General features: G+C 44.1%; 1 protein-coding gene across 2 annotated transcripts in view; it reads right to left on the reverse strand.

The window, feature by feature from the left end:
* The window catches only part of cdh8 (cadherin 8), a 102521-nt gene extending 86226 nt beyond the window's left edge, over positions 1–16295 (reverse strand). The window contains exons 1-2 of one of the 2 annotated variants that reach the window (XM_056371828.1): positions 15737–16295; positions 13119–13635 (exon numbers count right to left, since the gene is read on the reverse strand). In XM_056371828.1, coding sequence (XP_056227803.1) covers positions 13119–13376 — 258 coding nt within the window. In that variant the 5' untranslated portion in view covers positions 13377–13635; positions 15737–16295. The remainder of the gene's footprint in view (positions 1–13118; positions 13636–15736) is intronic. The other variant, XM_056371819.1, reaches the window with a different exon arrangement.
* Between the last annotated feature and the right edge of the window lie 3963 nt (positions 16296–20258).

Here is a 20258-nt window from a genome sequence, read left to right on the forward strand (position 1 = left end):
AGAACAGCCGCGATCACTGCGAGCCCCCATAACTCATGTCCATTTAACTGATGATTTCTAATTTTATTATTGTTATTCATATTATTTTTTTTTTTTTTTGCCACCATTTCAATGAGATGGGTTTGCCATTTTATGCAGCCATTTCCTGTGTAATATCATTCTGTCAATAAGTAATTACTTGCTTGGCAAATTGCTGTGCAAAATGTTCATCGGAGGGGAGAAGATCCATATCAATTGTTCATTTGCATAATGCAAATGAATCCACGGAGAGGAAAAAAACAACTTTGCTGCCATCGCTGACAGTTGGATACCAGCACTGCTGCTGGAGAAGCACAAGTGTCTTTACTACAGAGCAGCACAAAGGTCTACAGCGGAATTCTGTAGACCTTTGTGCTGCTCTGTAGTAAAGACACTTATTATTGTCCTGCTCTGAACAGGGGCAGGAAAATAAACCAAAGGTCCAGAGTGATGCAACAATCTTTTTTGTTGTTTTTGTTTTCCAGCTGGTGGAAGTGGAAAAAAAAAAATGCTACCAATATTTGACAAGTGGAGCGGAGGTTTGTGAGCAGTTGTCCATTTGTTGCAGCTCGGGCATTAGCAGAGGATGAGCTGCCCGCCACTCCATTAGGCTTTCCCCTGATAGAGTAACACCATTTTAGCCCCCTGTTTACTTAATATGCAGGATCCGGCCCCGTCTATTTGCTTCTAATCAACTGATAAGACGAAAGGCCTTTTCTACAGCCCCTGGAGGATGAAAACCAAACTCCTAATGGTCATTAGTAGCAATTATGTTCCGTAACTGGCACACCCCTTTCTCCTTTTGCTGCGTTGGCTGCTTAGGCGCGTGAGGATCCGATGTGGACGCAGGGGACCCTGAATGCAGCTCCAGAGTGTTTCAAGATACACTTTCATATGCTGAGGCTAACCACGGCTCCTATTTGATGATGGATAAGTTTAGTTTCTTGTCTGATTGCCTGCTGTGATTGGGATAAGATGCTATTTGCTCTCACATGCACACAGTATTGAGTGTGTGTGTGTATAGAAAGCATGGTTATAGTGCATCAATTGCTCCATGACCCCCCCCCCCCCCCATCCCGCTCCCTCTCCTCCGCTCTGAAAGCATCATTAACAAAGCACTCTGACTTTACTGTAATTGCAGCGTTGTCAAAGGCATCTTGAGGACACTACATGAAGCTACAGTGTAAGTCCATGCATGCGGCAGCACCTCCCAATTAGCTAACTCAGCTCCTTTGCTACAGGATTCAGGAGACTTGTGATTTTTATGCAAAACCATGGAGATCAAACGGCCTCTGCCCTAATCCCCGGAGTCGAACCTGGGGAGTGTGATCCTTATCGACAAACGCCGAGTCTGTGCAGAGCACAATCCAATTACGTATGCACAGAGACCTTTTTGACATGCATTCTCCCTCCGCACCAGTGATGCAACAAAGGCAGGAATCCCGCTCCTATTTTTGCATTGTAAATGTTAGCACACACATATTGTGTGCAGAAATCCTGCTCAAGACATCTGATCTGAATGCTGCCTGGATCTGATGTGGTATTTGTTGAAGTAATACAGCGCACTCAGGTATCTGCTCGGGTAAATCCCTCCATCCTAATTTCATCAATGTGTTGGACTGGATATGATCCATTTATGAACCCCTAGAGATCATTTCTAAGAAGCTCCGGTGGATGAATAACTGGATGAGAAATGGGATATGATGGTTATTATAACTACTGTTGAGCTAAACTCACATATAAATAGAAGCAACATCACACACTCAATCCATTGTCTTTATCAGATGTGTGTGTGCGTGTGTGTGTGAGCAGCAGCATGAGGACTAAGATTCAGCTGTGTAAACAGGACAACAGAAGAGCCTCACACACACTAAAACACACACACATACACACAGCACTCAGCGGTGACGAGGAAAGCCATTGTCAGAAAACTAATAAAGAGGTAGCGTGTTGCTTTGGTGCGGTAATTACACATCCCAGGATATCAGCATGGTATTTATAAAAACACCGGGCATCAACAAAGAAGAAAAGGTCATCAAGACAGATATGACATTAGCATTTTTGACTGCACACACACACACACACACACACACACACACACACACACACACACACACACACACACACACAATGTGCACACACATGCACTAGCAGAAACGCGCGTGTGTACGTGCATGCACAGGTACGCAGACACACTAAAAAGATAATGTCATGTTTTCTTATCTGGCCACTCAACGAGACACATAGACAACGTGTGTTTGTGTTTGCATGTGCATCTGTGTTTATGCGCCGGCGTGTTACTGTGTGCGGAGAGAGACACTGATAAACATGCCACATCTTGGCAAGTGGTGATTCAAGCGGGCGCCGGCTTCTGTAAACACTGGGAGTGCTGCACAGATTGAGACGGAGGGAAATGAGGACCTGTGTGACTGCTTTCATCCAGATGGAGGCTACAATGGTTTTGGGGTTGGCCCAGGTCGTTTTCCCCCGATGACAAACCATTCAAAGATCTGTGGAGCCATTAAAATATTGCTGCCTCACCACAGCTGCTCCTCGTCTTCATGAGCTAACAGCAGCGACGCGGGCTTCATGATGCAGATAAAGCACAGAAAGTAACATAAAAGGGCACTGTGCCATTTGGCAGTGTTCCTCCTCTTAGAGGCGAAGAGAGTCATCTCATGAGACCCGGTGGGGGTTTCCCTCCAAGACACAGCGCCTTGTTTTTGTGGAATTGAAAGTATCTTTACACTTCTTGTTTTCACTTTTCAGTATTTAAAGAGAATTTCCTCAAAGGATAATATCGTCGACAATGTTTTATCTTTGGATATTCACTTCAATGCTTTACTCAGATGATTCTTAATTATGCTCACTTAAAAACGACTAATAAATCAAGCTTTTATTTTTATTTGAACTCTTATTAAGCAGCTTTTATGCTTTTTAAAAAAAAAAAAAAATATTGCCAAAAAAAAATAACCAAGAATAATATTTATAAATGGTACTGTGGGGGTTTTGCATGATCTCGCTGAGTCTACTCCGGTTTTCTGCCCACAGACATGCAGGTTAGGTGAACTGGAAACTCTAAATTGCCTGTAGGTGTGAATGTGAGTGTGAATGTGTTGGTCTGTATGCGTGTTAGCCCTGTGATAGATTGGCAGCCTGTGAGGGCGTACCCTGCCTCTCTGCCCAATGCATACTGGGACAGGCTCCAAGCCCCCTGTGACCCTGAACAGGATAAGCATAGATGAAATGGATGGCTGTTTTTATGACAGTCTCATGTGTTCATACATTATTGTAACGCTTTTAAATATTCATATTCAATTTTTTTCCCCCAAGTAATCAGTTTGTCTTCAGTGTTTATTTTTTAGTTTGATGAATGACCAAGAAGAGAACATGTGTGGTTTCTCTCTGGGAGCAGGTGTTGGTGATTGTCACTTGACGGCCATGGTTGCCTTTACAAAGACAGCGAAGCAGACTTCCTCTTCCTGAGCCGAATACACACCTCAGCATATGCTGGGTCTTTCCAAATGTTTAATGTTGTAAGGCACAGGCAGCTTAAATTGTTAATAGCACATAACAGAAGCTGTGTGTTCGTTGAAAAAAGGTGGAAACTCATCTTGTATGACGTTCTCCAGTCAGAGGGGCCAAGTCTCCTAGAAATACTGGCTCTCAAATATCACTCAACTGCTGCCTTAGTGGCTATTTCCACAAATATGTATAAAAATGGTTTCATCCTGAAATGAAAAAAAAATAAAATAAATAAATAAATAAATGAAAAATAAAATAAAAATTGCAGAATAACTTCAGTATGATCATGATATATATTTCCTTTTCACAAAAGTGAAAAGAGCTTCATTTTGACTTTGGATTCTGCTAAAGCTCAGATCTTTGTAATTTTTAATAAAAGTGTTGCACAGGGTTTAATCTTCTGGACATTACCATCAAGCCTTAAAAGCAATCAACCTTCACAACGCTGCTACATTCAAATACTTTGATAACTAAATGTTCACTCTCCTCCGACATTACACCAGTCCAGCCTTTCATCAAACTCATCTGTGATGATGTTCCACTAATTGGATCTTCTATTATTCATAATAGCAGAAGTTTTTCTTGAAACTCTGCATTTCATTAAAACACAATAAAGAAGACCGGGTGTTAGCAAAGATTTGTTAATATTTCATCAGATAGACCACTGGTGCATGTCCAATCCACAAGCAGAACAACAAGCAGTTGGGGCTAGGATAAAGGCAATTAGCCAGACTTCGATAACAGACGGCCTCTAGCCCCCTAAAAGCTTTTCACATGTTTCTGGCATCCTCTATTCAGTCTCCCTGAGCACCTCATTTCGTCGCCATCGAAAGAGGAGAGAGCAGCTGAGAGCGGCGACGTAACACGCCGTGTCCCTCATTGTGCACGTGGCGCAGACAGACAAGGCGCATACACCAGGATTCTTTGAGAACAATTTCAACATCCTGCACGCTCGGCCCTGATTCCCATTAAGCATTCATGATTCATCTGGATTTTATATTATAACGTTTTGAATTTTTCATGCATCTACCCCATCCTTCCCCCTCCACATCCCACCCTCCTTTCTGATCCGACAGGGGGAGAGAAAAAAGAAGAATTAATCAAACATTGGTGGTGTAAAGAAGAAAGTGTCACTTTCACATACACAAAGAGGTGTGTGTGTGTGTGTGTGTGTGTATGTGTGTGTGTGTGTGTGTGTGTGTGTGTGTGAGTGTGTGTGTATGCGTGTGTGTGTGTGTGTGTGTGTGTGTATGTGTGTGTGTGTGTGTGTGTGTGTGTGTGTGTGTGTGTGTGTGTTTCTCCCATCACCACCTGCTTGTTACATCCAGGGTTATTTTTATTTATTTACTTTTTGCTTGAAGTCATTCATTTGTAAAGCTCGGGCTAGATGTATCACATGCACCTTGGAGACACAAACACAAGGTTTATTAGCATTATTAGAGAGATACAGGTGTCTTCACAGGTAGAAGTGCGAGTAAGGTGGGAGGATAAGGTATGGAGTGTGTGCGGGTGCTGCCCTTTTTACATCCCTCCTCTCCTCCCTTGGCTATTATTTCAGCTATCTTTTTGTTCTTCCTGCAGAAAGGATCATTAAACCGAAATAATTCATTTGTGAGAAAGGTCAAAGCCACAGTCTGTTGGCACCCAGATACCACAGTTAGGAGTGCTAGCATTGAGAGAGCAGAGGGAGCATTGGACAGAGCCATTGATTCTTCTTCTTCTTATGTGTCTGTGTTTTTTTTTTTCATTTTTTATTGTCAACTCAATGATTGAGGTGAGCAACCCTCTGCCTTCCACCCGGCAGGGATGATAATCATTATCTTTAATACCTGTTATAGGTGAAGACACGAGCTTCAAGTAAATGTCACATCCACTGCTTACGGAGGCCGCTTTGTTGTTATTATGTTGTATGAGATGGGCGAGAAAGGTGGGGAGGACGGAGGGAAGGAGTGAGAAGGGAAAGTAAGGAGGCAGAGGAAGAGGATTGAGGACTGCCATCTTTTAAGTGCCAGAAATAGGCACACACCCCCTCCAAACTCCCTCTCCGCAACTCCCCCCCCTTCCCCCCCGGATCCAAAACTCCCACCCCATTGTCTCTCCCGCTCCAGCCCACGTGTGCTCTCAAGCTAACCATGAAGCCAAATGCACATCCAGCCGCATAATAACAACATCCATTCTTAACAAGATTACTCCGGCAGTCCCAGTTTGGCTGATGGGACGTGTATGGGAGCAGAGGCGCAGGGATAAGCCGCCTGCAGCCGCCTGCGGCATTTCACATACGCTGGGCTCTATCCATAGGAGAGGAGCTGCCTGGGGAGTTGAGCCAAACATCGAGCCCACAAGAGCACACTGGCACAGAGAGCAGGAATCTTTAGCTGCTGCCGCTGCTGCTGCCGCCGCTGCCGCTGCCGTGGCTTGTGCCCACAACCACTATGTCAGAGGCAAGGGCCAATTAGCAGGTTTCAGATAATCATAATCTTTTGATTTGAATAATCAGATTTGAATAATTGTAACCTCATTTACTGCTACTGATGCTTGGCCAGTGTTTTGGCTGGAAAACACAGTCCGGATTCATAAGTAAGCAGAATGTCCAACATCAGGCTCTTTTAATGTTGCCTTAATTTAGCTGTGTATCGCTGCCTGTTTAAGATATGATTACACACGAGCCTGTGTCTTGTCTGAGAAATAAACATCATTTAAATGTCAGCACAACAGAAAAGCCAAGAGGTTTAAGTTTGTTAAATTGCAAATTCATCTCTTGACGCTTTGAGAACGATCTAATCCAAACAAAGAAAATTCCCTTATTTTGAAAAAGAATCCAGACTAATTTAGCCAAAGCTTCGCCCAAGCCAAGCATTTGAGGTGAACCGCTTTAATTCCTATAAATTAGTTAGAGCAAAGTTCAAGGCAGAGTGCCAGATGATTTAGCCTGCTAAGCGCTCCACCTCCGCACAGCCAGCCCAGGCCAAGCCCGGTGAGCCAGGGAGTGTGAGGGAGGCAGAGGAGATGAGAGGAGAGGGGGGGAAGCAGTTAAAGGACGGGGTGGGTGGGTGGGAGTAGAGTTCGACTTAATGAGAGGCGGAGGCTTTTCTGGATTTCCACTCCAAGAGTTTGACACCATTGACTGACAAACACTGACATGGGAGGGAGCTAATCGCTGTGACACGGTTCAAGGTGAAACCACAAAAGGGCCATTTGCCATGAATTAGCACTGATGCCGAAGCTCAGGAACGTGGCCCCCACGTGAGCCGCTCACTGTACAACATGGACTTAATGATTTTGAGCCGCAGATGTGAGCGACAGCGGCGAGCTTGTTATTTTGCTGAGGGGACTCCGAAGTCGCGTGAATGGATGTGCTTTCCTGTTAAATTCTTATTGCAGCTGATGCATGTACACAAGAGAGCTTCCACCGGATCACGGACAAGATGCGTCATGCGTCTCCTTGTGAGACACTGAACATTGAACTGCAAAATGATTTCAACTCCCTTATGAAAATAGAGCATTTGATTTAATGCACAGCGGTTTTCGAGGTGCATGTGAGAGGGAGAGAGGAGACAGGACATTGTGAGCTGTGTATGCTCCATGGTTGTTACACGTGGGTGTGTTTAGAAAGACATAAAGAGGGAAACAGAATGAGTGCTGGGTTTTTTTTTTTCAAAAAAAAAAAAAATGACACATCTGCCAATGGCAAACTGTCAGTAGACATGACAGTAGCTCTATTAAATTATCACTGAAAGGCTGGTAAAAACAAAATCACTTGGCAATAACATTTAAGATACAAGCAATGGCAATACATTTGCTGGAAAAGTAATAATGCCAGCAGTATGAGGTCACCTGTAAATTTGAAATACCGCAGATTTCAGGCTGCAATTTCAGCTTAAAACACATATAGTGAGAAATAATTCACAAATATATCCAACTCTGACACCTCTGCAAATGTTTGCAAAGATACAGCAGCTATAAAGCTTCCTGGACACACTGTGTTTACTGTTGCACACATAACCCTCATGTCTAAATGTGCTCCATCCAAGCCTGTGTCTGCTCATCTCATTCCGGTCTATAACACTCCTGGATGGACTAGTGTATGACACACACACACACACACATACCCGGACATAGACATACGCAGCTTGTTAATGGGAACCAGGGCGACAACACAAAGCCATAGACAACCTGTCAAGCTCTTCGAGGGCAGCACTAATGCGATCCCACAGCTCTATCAGAGCCACCGCTGGGCCCAGTGTTTTATTACAGACCAGGAGGGAGAGACAGAGGAAGAGATTGGAAAGGAAGAGGAAGACTGTGACCATGGCCCATTGATATAATGGCCCTGCCGGCATTAGTGATATACTGTACAGGTGAGCCTTGGGGAAAGAGAGGAGCGCAGTAACAGGGGCAGGGGAAGGCAGGAAGAAGCGGAGGACAGAGGGATGTTAGCATGTTTTTTTTCTTTCTTTCTAAATTACACAAGAGGAGGGAATGGAGATCTAAGGGCTGAGAGACAGAGGAGCTGCTGCTAGACTGCAGCTCAATATGGATCTTTGTGGTGCTGCCTGAAGAGAGATCACAGCGCTGCATTCCAGGAGCTGCTGTGGGTGTGAGAAACCAAATGGAATGAAATTAAGTCCAGCAAACATTGATGGGCTTTCCTTGCCTGAATTTAATGACAGCTTTTTGATTCAACCCTCTCACTACAGCTCTGGAACCTGTGCCTAATTTGGGCTGTATTGGAGAATTTATTATATCTGAGCCAATGCTTATAATTTTTGTGTCATAATGGCTATCAATCACTGGCAATAATTCGGCTAATATTCTCATTAACTCCCACTCCTCATCCATCAGTCAAAGGCTGAGTCTTATATCCGCTCAATTGCTGGAGCCCCGAGTATATGCAGATTAAGTTGGGGGATCCTCGCTAATCAGAGGCTACGTTGGCACAACTCAGTCAAGAAGGGGGGGCTCAACCTTTGATCTGTTGTAAACCAGCAACAGTAGCCCCCCCCCCCCCCCCCCCTTGCAGGACCAGGGAGTCTCAGGCTGCTCCGGCGGCTGCATTCAGGACTCAATCTCGCCTTAGCTTTGCCTCGCTGCCTTGCATCGCCAAAGCTAAACACTTGGAGAAATTTTAACAATGTCATTGTACCACACCCCATCAGCCCTGGAGGCAAGCTTACTTGGGCTCAAGAGTCACTCTCTCCATAATCACCCCATCACAGAGAGAGAGGGAGAGAGAGAGAGGGAGAGAGAGGTGGAGGTGTGGGGGGCGGGGGGGGACAGAGACAGAGAAAGGCAATCCAGTCGAGCAGAAGAGGCTCGCATCAGTATTTATAGACTGATGTCCCACATCTTGTACTAGCGGCCCAAAGTGCAGAAAGCAACAAAAGCAACAAAAAGGTCTGGATTGAATTCGGAAAACTATCCCAGATAAAGATGGTATACTCAGGCCCACATCACGGTGGTAAACACACGCACACCCAAAAAAAAGAAAAACTTCGACTTCAACGTATAACCTAGCGAGCCATAATAATTTCACTTTATCACCATTATTGTACACCATTCAGTAAATGAATACATACATACTCGGGGCAACTGCTTTATCCGAATGTAAGCTGTGACCTCTTATCAGCTGCACCTGAATGCACCTGTATAGGGGAAAACAAGAATGAAGGATTGAACCAATTCAAACAAGTCAGTACTAGAAAAAGGTCTTCAATTCTTTTGGGGAGGGGGGGGGCATCACTTAGGTTACTGAAAATCACTTCTGCTTGTAGAAAAGCCCCCTGCAGACTTATATTTCACCAGCAATCTGATACCACAGTGGCCCTTCTTGTTGGGGATCCTGTCAAACAGCTTGTTTGGAAGAATGAAGCTTGTGCTTCCTTCCCCCAGAATATACATGAAGAAAGACAAAGATATATATTTTTTTTTCCTAAGGACATATCCGTTGTCTTTGCTGAATCGATAATCAAAGCCTTTTTTTCTTTCTGTATCGCTGTCAGTCCTTGCAATCTTGCAGCTCAGCCTGAATTGATGAATATTAATGGTTGATTATCAATTCTCTTTGTGGAAAAACACATACAATGCTGTGGCAGATAAAAGTGTTGGACAATGGGATGAGGGATCAGTCAATTTACCTCATCTGCACTACAATTCCACAGACGTGAATCCATCGTTATTAATCCTCACACACACACTTACACACCTACACACACACACAGACACACACACACACACACACACACACACACACACACACACCACATGCTAAATGATCAGGAGGAAAGTAAAGGAGTCTGGAAAAGTTACGTCCGAGGCTGTGAGATATTCCCGGCGCTAACCGCCATCAATCTGCCCTGCGCTACAAAGAAAACACATTCTGCCTTTGCTTTGGTGTAAACACAGTAATTTGTTAGCTGTTTGTCTTTAGTTGTTTTGCCTTTAATAGCCTGATGTAAATGAGTTGCTTTTTTGTGTGTGTGTGTGTGTGTGTGTGTGTGTGAATAATTGAAATAGCTTTAATTGAAGGGGCAAACTTTGGCTGAATGTTTGGGTAGGCCTCGTGCCAGAGTGAAGATTACATCCACCTTGTGTACCACAGAACATTTTGTTTTAAAACCCAGGCTGCACTTTTCCATTATAGTTGTGCAATGGTAAATCAAGAGCTGCTTTGCCTAAAATTACCCTCTCCTTGCCTTCCAGTGGTCCGCATGAGAGTCTTTACTCACTCAAGTGGTATCTCCCACTCGCCGTCAACAACGAGCAAACGTGCGTCCCCTGGATCAGTCCATGATAGCGATATGTTCAAGCCTATCTACCTTCACACCCCATTTGCCTATTTCTATTCTTAATGACGGGTTATTTCTGAACTGTCCCCGGCTCATGATGAGTAATCCTGAAATCCCTTCCAACACCGTGTTCGTTTTAAGCTACAGCCGAGCAACAAGCTTTCACAGCTGTCTCCCCTGCTTCACTTTAACAGGTACTGCATGTCTGCCTCTCCGACGCCAATGAGACTGATGGAGGCTGACGAACACGCCGCACAGTGAATCACAATGTCACGAAACGACGCGCTGAAGAAGAACAGCAAAAAAAAAAAAAAGGGAAGGATGCTGTCACACCTCATGGCCGTCCTTCTCACTCTTCCACTCTTCCACACCTCTGCACCCCCCCCCCCCATTCCCCTCGTGTTTATGCTAATAGTGTCTGTTGAGGGAGAACACAGAGAATGACACGCCGTAAAAAAATCGATGGCACAATCTCTCCCCGTCCCTCTTACAAACACTCACTCTCAGTCCGAACGTTGGGGTAGTTGAGGGGAGCCCGGCCGCTGACAAAGATTGGGGATGCGTGTATAATTAAGCCTCAGAGTGCACCAGCAATAAAAAAAAAAAAAAAAAAAACAGTCACGCACACTATGGGATGGAAAGAGTCCAATCTTTGCCTGGACTTCCTTGACGATCAGCCCACAACCACAGACACCGGCAGCCTCACACATACAGCCGAGGAAATTGTGCAAAATACACGCAGAGTTGTATGACCCATTCGAATCACACCTCCCACCCATTTGATTCATTCTTTAATTAAGTGTGAGAAACACAGAGAAAGGGGAAGAAAAAGGAGACAGAGGTACTGAGAGAGGGGGGAGAGAGATTTATACTCTTAAACCAATACAGTGCCATCTCGGTTTAACATAGGACTTATCTTAGCTCTGCCAGGCATACTCATGAGCACTTAACCTTGCAGTGAACGCAACCCATCATCATCGCCTCGCAAAAAGGCAAGCCACGTTCTTCTTCTTCTTCTTCGCCCCAGAGCTGCCCCCCCCCCCCCCCCCCCCCATCTCGTGCCCAATCCCCGCACTGTCCTTCAACATAAAAAATGCTTATACCTATGAGTAACCTATCCTAGAGTCAAGTTTGTTGCAAAACATTAGCCGAGACCTTGAAGGGAAAGCATCCTTCATGACTGGGGAACAGCCTGTTTCTCCGCCACCAAATCCTCTGTTGCAGAACAAGAATCTGCAGAACATTTCACACTCAGGCCAGAGGCACACAGCGCAGCGAGTGTGAGTTTTTGGAATTATGAACCGAAACTCTTGTTATCAGCATCTTCTGTTACCTTATGTCTGTGCAGCTTTGGCCTTTTTTTTTTTTAAGGAAACATTTTCAGGTGAAATACCTATAAATATACAACAGTTTGCCGGCTGATCTGTCAAATCTTTGATGCTCAGTGTCTCACAGCTGCAATCCAACCTTCAGCTTCCAAGCTCGCGACGGATGGTCACTGTGGCCCCGATGAGTGTTTGTTTGTTTCAGCATTCTGATGAGCAGTCATTGTCGAATCCAGCAGAGGCTGCCTAATTGACTCGCCTGAAAAATTAATGCATCACTTAACAGCATTTTTGTGTTCGTATGGTATTTAGAAAACACAGGTGCAAATCCCGCATGGTGGCAAATGTTTAATTGATGCAGCCATATGACAATGCTGGAGATAGAGAGAGAAAGAGATAGGGAGAGAGAAAAAAAAAAAAAACAAGAGGACGAAGAGGAAGTGAAATTATAAATATTTACTTGGATTAAAAGTGACTTATTTTCTTATGCCACGAAAATGTATCTTTTTTTTTTTTTTTTTTTTTGCTTTTGTGCTGCCGGGTGCCATGTGTGAGGGGTTGACAAAATATGTATCACAATGGCCACAATGAACAAGAAAGGCATACCCACCAATTATCAAATATTAGGCACCAAAACACTGTTTGCAAAAGCTATTACTGAACAAGATCAAATATTATGCTTGATGGCCTGCACTCCAGCCCATGCCAGAGTGGCTGGGTGATATTCTGGGGGAGGGAGGAGGAGGTGAACGTGACTGCCAGGCTGACTCTCCCCAGGTGAGTTCCCAGCAATGAGCTGTGAACAAGCTGCTTTGGCCAGGCTGGCCAGCAACCTTCCCCTCCGCTGAAACCTGCCTGACACTTCCACACTGGCCAGGGAGCAGGTGGCCCTAAGCCGCGGGATTAGCCCACAGTTCTGTTCGATACAGAGCCGCGAAACTACCCTTAACTAAAATAGCCCTCTCTTATCCAGGCTATGCACAATTTGTAAATCATGCCATTTCGGGAGAAAAAAAAATGGATGTGCGCCACAACAGGAGATTTAAAAAAAAAAAAAAGAAAAAAAAAAAAAGGGGGGGGGGCATGCATCTGTATTTAGTGCGGAGAGAGTAACTGGTAAAAACTAACAAAACAATATGTGTGACTGCTACAGTGTCTTGGTTTTCAAGGACATCCAAAACAGCAAAAAAAAAAATGTTGCCACCATTATTTGATGGGAGTTTAATTATTTCCAAAAGCATTCTGAGACACCCCCCCTCCACCACACACACACACTCACACACACACTTCCCCCCCGCCCACCGCCTTCTCTCTTGTCCCCCTATCTCTGCTTCCCCTTGACAACCAAAACCCTCCCACTGCCCATGGGATGAAAAAAAAATGGAGGGAGCATTCAAATGGCCGAATTAATGTTTCCACATGATAAGCGAGCTTAATATAATGCTGACAATCACAGCACACTCACCCTGCCAACTAGAATTGGATCGGGTCCAGAAAATTCCTCCAGCACAAACATTTGATTCCAAACCCATCCTCTCTTGGCGCGGCTCAGTAATCTTTGTCCTTCGCCAAGACCGCTCGCCACTGCTGCGGACCCACCAGTTTGTGTACTTTTGGACTGGCCTATGATAGGAGACATAGACACGCAGGGAACACAAGTAATCCACACCAGCAGCAAGGACATCCACAGATCCATGAGCATCTCCTCGGACCGCTTTGGCATCCTGTCCTTGTGTGTGTAGTTTTGTTTGTTTGTTTGTTTTTTACAAGACTCTTCTCTCGCCGCAGCTCGTCTCCCCCTACTTTCTTTAGATCAACAGCTCCTCAGATAACAAGAAAAGGTTACTTGTGTCCTCTTTCAACGGCAGAGCTTGCATTCATGGTGTGATAAAGGTCACTTGCATGGTATGCCTCCATAGCAGTTGGCGAGGGGCTGAGGCGCTCAGCACAGCATCCATTTGGTGTTATTCCGAGGGGAAGACCTATAAGGGAGCAATCACAGTTTGTTAGATGTCTTTTAGTCTTGTGAGGAGTTGTCAGGGAGGTTGGGGAGGAAAGGGGGAGGTAGGAATAAGAAAGTAGAGTCAAATAAACATTTGAACAAATCAGACAAGACAGCCAGAACGATAGAGGGAGGGAAAATGTGCTTCGCAGGCAAGCGAAAAAGATAAAAAAGGATTTAAAAAAAAAAAAGAAAAAAGAAAGAAATCAAGATGTCACTTCATCATCACTAATGATCTGTCTGTGGCAGATATGACCCTTTATGCCAATCTTGTTTTTGTATTATCCTGCTACAATTGCACAACAAAACGGGTATGTCTGTATTGTGAGGTTACTGAGCCCACCACATCAGATTGCGTTGCTTTAAGCTGTTGTTCTGGGGATTATCCTGGAAAGATTGTGAGCAAATTACATGTTTCCTTATGATTAATGTTTTGACAATACATTTTGGGGTGAAATATCCTTTTATGCTGCAATCAAATTCCTTAGATATCCGGTGCATGTGTGCATGCATGCGTGCAATAGTGTCAATATTAAATAGAGAGGCTGGTTGCAGGTGAGCTCCACAAAGTCAACAGCGCTGCAGCTCACTGATATCATAGTGCTCCTGATGAGATCATTGTGAAGGCATTTAGAGGCAGGTTTGGAACATTGGATCAGATGTGTAATACTACATTGGAGTCACTGTTTTCTGATAAGCGTGGGCATAAATGTTTTGGTTTTTTTTTTTTAAATCAAATTGAAATAAGCAAATTAAATACAACACAGTGACACTTCTGTGACATAAGATCGAAAGGATGCAACCGAATGTAAATTTTGCCCTTTAATCACAATCAGTTTAAGCCTTAACATCCATCTCACTCAGCTAGGTCCTTTCAGTTGTACAACACACTGATGTTGCATTGTTCACCAGAATGCAAAACCAGAGGCAATAAATAAACAAATAAATAAATAAAATAAAGCACAGACACAAAGGGATGGCTTTGAGTTGTCCTTAGCTCAAACTGATGCAGGTGGACATGCTATCACAGCACAGACTGGCTTGCTTTCAGCACAGTGTCAGTGTTAGTTCTGATAACTTTTACTACACGCAGTATGTCACTGTGGTCATATGCCGGTGTGTGGAGTAATTCATGGTTCCAGCAATGCAATTCCAAGGACAATAAGATGTAATGTATTCCACCTGAAGGCAACTGCAACACCATAAAGTGTGGAGAGATGCGAGTTACTGTGACATTCTCCAAGTACAGGCACCGACCTAAAAGGTCCAGGTTAATAACAAAATATTTGAAAGGAGAATATAAACCTGAGAAAATACAAAATTACAGCCCATATAGAATTTTCCTATTAATAACTGACATGAATTTGTGATTTTTTTCCCCCCTCTTTTTTAGTGTATTATCAAGTCACTGGGGTGCGTGACTAAGCAAGCGGTTTCAGCACCACGGGGGTAGGACAGCTCCCCGCCAGAAAGCAGCCGGTCCAGACGGCTCTGCGGAGAACCGGGCGCCGGCAGCCGAGGAGCTGTCCAAGGTAGGAGTCCACAGACGGGGGAGAAATTCGTGTCTCAGTTTCTACAGTCACCCGATGAGACAAATAAAACCGCGAATGAAAACCATGAAGTTTGAGGCATGCTACTTGCCTTTTACACCTCTGCAATAGTCTGCAGCACATACCCCGATTACCTGTATTCACCCTCTCTCTCCGTGTTTTCTGAAGTTTTTTACCCTTTGAGGAGACTAATGTTTCCCATCAGTCCACCTCGGTGCGTCAAATGTGGACCCGGAGCGCGTGAGCAGTCCAATGTACAGAGAATAAACCATATGTCGGCAGTATGTGTGCGCGACAGAGGCAAGTGAAATGTGAATAAAGAAGGTAGTCTAAGTTGCAGACCTCTCCGTGGACTTGCTGTTTCTCTCCGTGTCATCTCGCTCATGCAAATGTGCCGGGGGAAAAAAAAATGTACTTTAGCCCCGTGATGGATTAAAGGGAAGTCCTATTAAACCCCTCCACAAAACACCACTGCACAACAGTAATACCTGTTAGGTTTATAGCTATATGATGGTGGCGGGCTGTACTTACTAGTAAGACTTGCATCCCTTTCCGCTGCTGCATCATTTCATCGTTTATATATTTTTTTTCCTTAAAAATACGCAAAAAAAAAAAAGTCCAACACGTTTCGTTCGAGGCGGGGGGAAAATGAGCAAAAATAAATGCGGAGAAGCGAGAGGCTAGAAATCCTTCCTGCAGTTTGTCAAGGCGGAGTGACAGTGTTGGGGGTTGTTAGTTAAGAGCTCCGACAGGCTTGCTGGCCGACTGGAAAAGTGAGGAGGAGATGGAGGAGAGATGCGCGGTGGCGAAGAGAGCCTCCCCTCCGCGGCGCTCATTGGGTTGATGAGGAGCCGGGTCAACAGGCGCACAAATGAACGCGCGCCGCTCCGCACGGGCACGGACGCGCCGCAAAGGTTATCGTCTCACATTGCCGTATAGCTGTAAGATATCACATAGGCTGTTGTGCAGGTGAAGTCTTCCGATCGTGAGTGTGTGTGTGTGTGTGTGTGTGTGTGTTTTCCTCCGCGTTCTAACTCTTCTCTTTGTTGAGGAAACGACGCGTGAGTTCGCCCTCACTTCTCTCGGTTATTAGTGAAATGAAAGAGGCCCGGAGATCAGTGAAACGAAGCCGAGGCTGCTCATTTATACTGTCATTTGATAGGGTTAAGCAATGAACAGATGGACACGCACACTGTGGCCCTGTGGCTGGCACAATGGAAAGTAAAGAACTATTCTATCCATTCAGGCTTGTGCTCCGTTTCCTCTCCCCTCCGCTCACTGTTCTGTGCTGTAGTTGATTTGTATTCTTGACACATGGATTTACACGGGAGGAAATTCTGTGCATGAAAAAATAAAATACTAAAGCCCAGTCTATTAAAATACAAGGAGCAGGGAGAGTGTTACACAGGTCTTATTAAGACAGTCAGCGGAAAGGTCATGCTCATCATTGCATGGCCAAATGTGAGTGTTTGTGTGTGAGTGCAGTAGAGTGTGTGAGTGACAGCAGAGGGGTTGCCCATGCTGCTGTCCATGGAGAGAGCCCTCTAGTGTTTGTGAGGCTACTTGGCAGCAGCCAGACAGGCCTTGGGGGGAGGAGAGAGGAGAGGGTGTGGGGCTGGGGGGGTTGGGGAGGCAGCCTTTATGAGTGCATCAAGAGAGGAGGGTCAGTGCACACACACGCGCGCACACACACACACACACACGACTTTTCACTCAGCTGTGAGAACCTCTTCACGAAACTCATTTGAGCGTTAAACACACACTCAGCGTTTTCTCTGCTCTGGCGATGACGTCATGCTCCCACCAGCTCAACCACAGAGCTTGATGTGCACACGGCGTGCACACTCACTGATAACAAGTCTTGGTTGAAGAGTGAAAGAGTTTGCCTCAGAGTGTGGCGTGTTGTTGCACCTTACCACCTTAGCACAACACAGCGCTTCCTCTTAGGTTTCGCCCCGGTGGAGGCCTTTTGACCCGAGCGCCAGAGATCCCAATTAGCAAAGACATCAAGTCCACCATTATTTATTTCTGTACCATTTAATTTTCCTCCCACTCATGCTTTGATGTTGCAGCTGCGTTTCAGATGGGAATTCTCCAATCATCTTTTTTAAAAGCTTCTGCTGCATAATACATCAGCCTGTAAATGTTGAGCTGTGTTTCTCTTGCTCGATATGAATGAAGATTTCATTGACGGACACTCTGGGCGCGCTGGGTACGTGTGCATAGAGTTAAACGTATAAATAGGACTGCTCGGGGGGGGCTTCATTTAAAATCACTTTACGTTAAAGTAAATAAACAGCCAAAAAGCACATGACAGTAACTGAAGCCGTTGGCATGGTGTAATTATTTTTTTAGAAGCAGTCTAATCTTGCTCCCGCTCTGTCTGACACATATGGACCGCCTAACACGACGCAGCAAAAGTGTCAAACTTCAAAGCACTAATTCATGCTTAATAAAAGAATATATATTGTTATAAAGATGTGTCGGCATCACTGCTATCCATGGCGCTCTCTTTAAAAGGTAGGATGAAAGCTTCACTGACACCAGGAGAATCTGAAACTATCAAATCGTTCAAAATCTCTTCTGTGAGCAGAGTTTTGTGCAAATGAGAAGGTTCCAGCTTTAAATTAGTGATTAATTCCACTGACATGGCCCCCGCCAGTGATCAAAATATCAGATGGCTTTGAAAAAGGCAAAGTAAGTGAAGGGGAAATGGTCTTTAGAACCCAAGCATCCTCAATCGATCATTAGTTACTGCTTTGTCAGTGGTATTAATCACAGAGCTGCTGCCGTGTGCGCCACAGATTTTCACATCTGAAGCTCCGCACAACAAGTCACCACCACCGGGACTGTTGCTATCTGGAGATTTTGCTGCTTGATTTTAATTTTCTTGTGTTTTATTAGTTTACTGACCAATCATTGAAGGCACAAGCTTGCTCACACTCATGGATATTCACCCCAGGATATTCTCAGTAGCATATGAGCCCGTTAAAGCAGGTGTAAAGACCCTCAAAGACACAAATAACCACCACCGCTGCCCCTGCACCCTAATTTGGCCAAGTTTCCAAGTCAACATGCATCACTCATCTTGATGAGCAGTCTACCTTGAAACAGCACCCAGCTGAAGGCTGTGATAACCAGCAAGTGTAAACTATGTTTTTAGCTTGATGCTTTGTCTTTAGTTTGCTTTGCTTGTCCTTCATTGCTGTCATTGCTTTTGAGCCCCCCCTGCTGTGTGAGTGCTAGCCTCATCTTGACAGCTACAATTGGCTCATGACTGGCCAAGCTCATCCACAATATATGCTGCGAGATATTTAACCCTCTGAGAAGATGCCCGCAATGAGAAAAATGACAGGGTGTTTACATTTTCCTGACAACTGACCTCTTGAGGTTATGTGAATATGAATGATTTCAGGAACCTCGGATCATATTTGAATCCCAGCTGAGAAATATAAGTCAGACATCATTATTTTCAGTTGAGAAACATTCCCAAGTAAGGCCCCATCTTACTTTTCCGACAGCTCAACCAAATCAACCATTGTCTCAGATCCTAGAGTCTTGATTTGGGTAGTATTTGCATTTTTAAACAAGGACGTGGTACAGTTTCTGCAATTAGTTCTGAATTATGTTGCACAATAACTAAAACTATACAGCGTCTTATTACCATATGGTATCTAACTATCCATATGACCCCAGTGCTAGCTTTGTTCTACTGACTTCAAATTTAGATTGGAATTAAAATCCTTCTAATTATCTAGAAGCACATTTGGCTCCACTGTACATCAGTGTGCCCATGGTCCCATACAGCTGCACTAAAATATGTATTCAAACATGTTTTTTGTAACACTGAAGCACTTTGTAACCCTTGTTGAGAAAAGTGCAATATGAATTATGAATGCAACTAACAATTATTTTCATTGTACATTAAAAAGGTCCCATATTTTCCTCTTCTCCTGTGTTTTATTTGATGTGTTGATCCATAAGAAGATATATTTGTGGTTTTAAGAACCAAAAACCATCTCAGTTTAGTTTTACATCTCCTCTCTCAGGCTTCTCTCTGGAGCTCTAGTAACAACAGGTTGGAGAGCCAATCAGAAGAGAGTAGGCTCTGAGCCTGCAAGGTTGGAATCTCGGGTCCAGGTGGGTGGGGCTTGGGGTCCTAATGGCTGAGAGCTGTGACTGTTTTGTTGTGAGAAGTTACCGAAGACCTGACGGCTGGTTTTAAGGCTCAGTTTCTGAATACAGGTTGTGTGCATTTCTCTGTGGACTGAGGCTTTGATACTTTCACAGTATTAATATAGAAAATAGAGCTGCTTTATAATCAAAGAAGACATGGACATCTACCTTTAAACTATATGAGACCTTAAATTTGCCAGTTAGTTCTCAGTTAATTGCTTTGTCCAAATTGTCATAGTTCAGAAAGAAAGAAAGAAAGACAGAAAGAATAAGAGTAACCAAACAGTAACAACCAAGAATCCCAAACATCTTCGGTTAATCCTAACCCTATCATACTGTATAAAACAGACAAAGGCTTGCTGCCTCACATTCGTGAAGCTAAAAAAAAATAAAAAATCATCATCTTCATCATTTTCTGTCAATCTATTACTTCTTAATTAATCTATTAATCAACTAATTGGTGAAGCTCAAACATAAACAGTTTTACTTAATCATTCTATCAGAAGCAAAGATGGAAGTTGCCTGACATTGTCTTAATGCCGCAAGGCCGAGTGTGTGAGTGTCCACAGACACCATCATATACCAAGAGTCAGCACTGGTTTCTTTTAACCACAATCTGTCACCAACCAAGTGTTTTTAAATGCCTTAACTTAATCACTCCTTAAGACATAGAGACCGCAGATGAGAAAAAGAGTCATGGGTTGTTTTGGAAGACAAATGACTTCCAAACAATGGAGGTGTTGTCAGTTTTCACATTTAGAATGAAACTGTGTAATATATCTCGACCATCTGGTGCCTTTTCATTGCTAAAAAAAAAAGATAAAATAAAAAAAATCTCACATTGCAGCTTTAAAGGAACCGTTGGGACCACTGCTCC

The sequence above is a fragment of the Seriola aureovittata genome, chromosome 1 (assembly GCF_021018895.1).
Source record: "Seriola aureovittata isolate HTS-2021-v1 ecotype China chromosome 1, ASM2101889v1, whole genome shotgun sequence".
Taxonomy (NCBI): Eukaryota; Metazoa; Chordata; class Actinopteri; order Carangiformes; family Carangidae; genus Seriola; species Seriola aureovittata.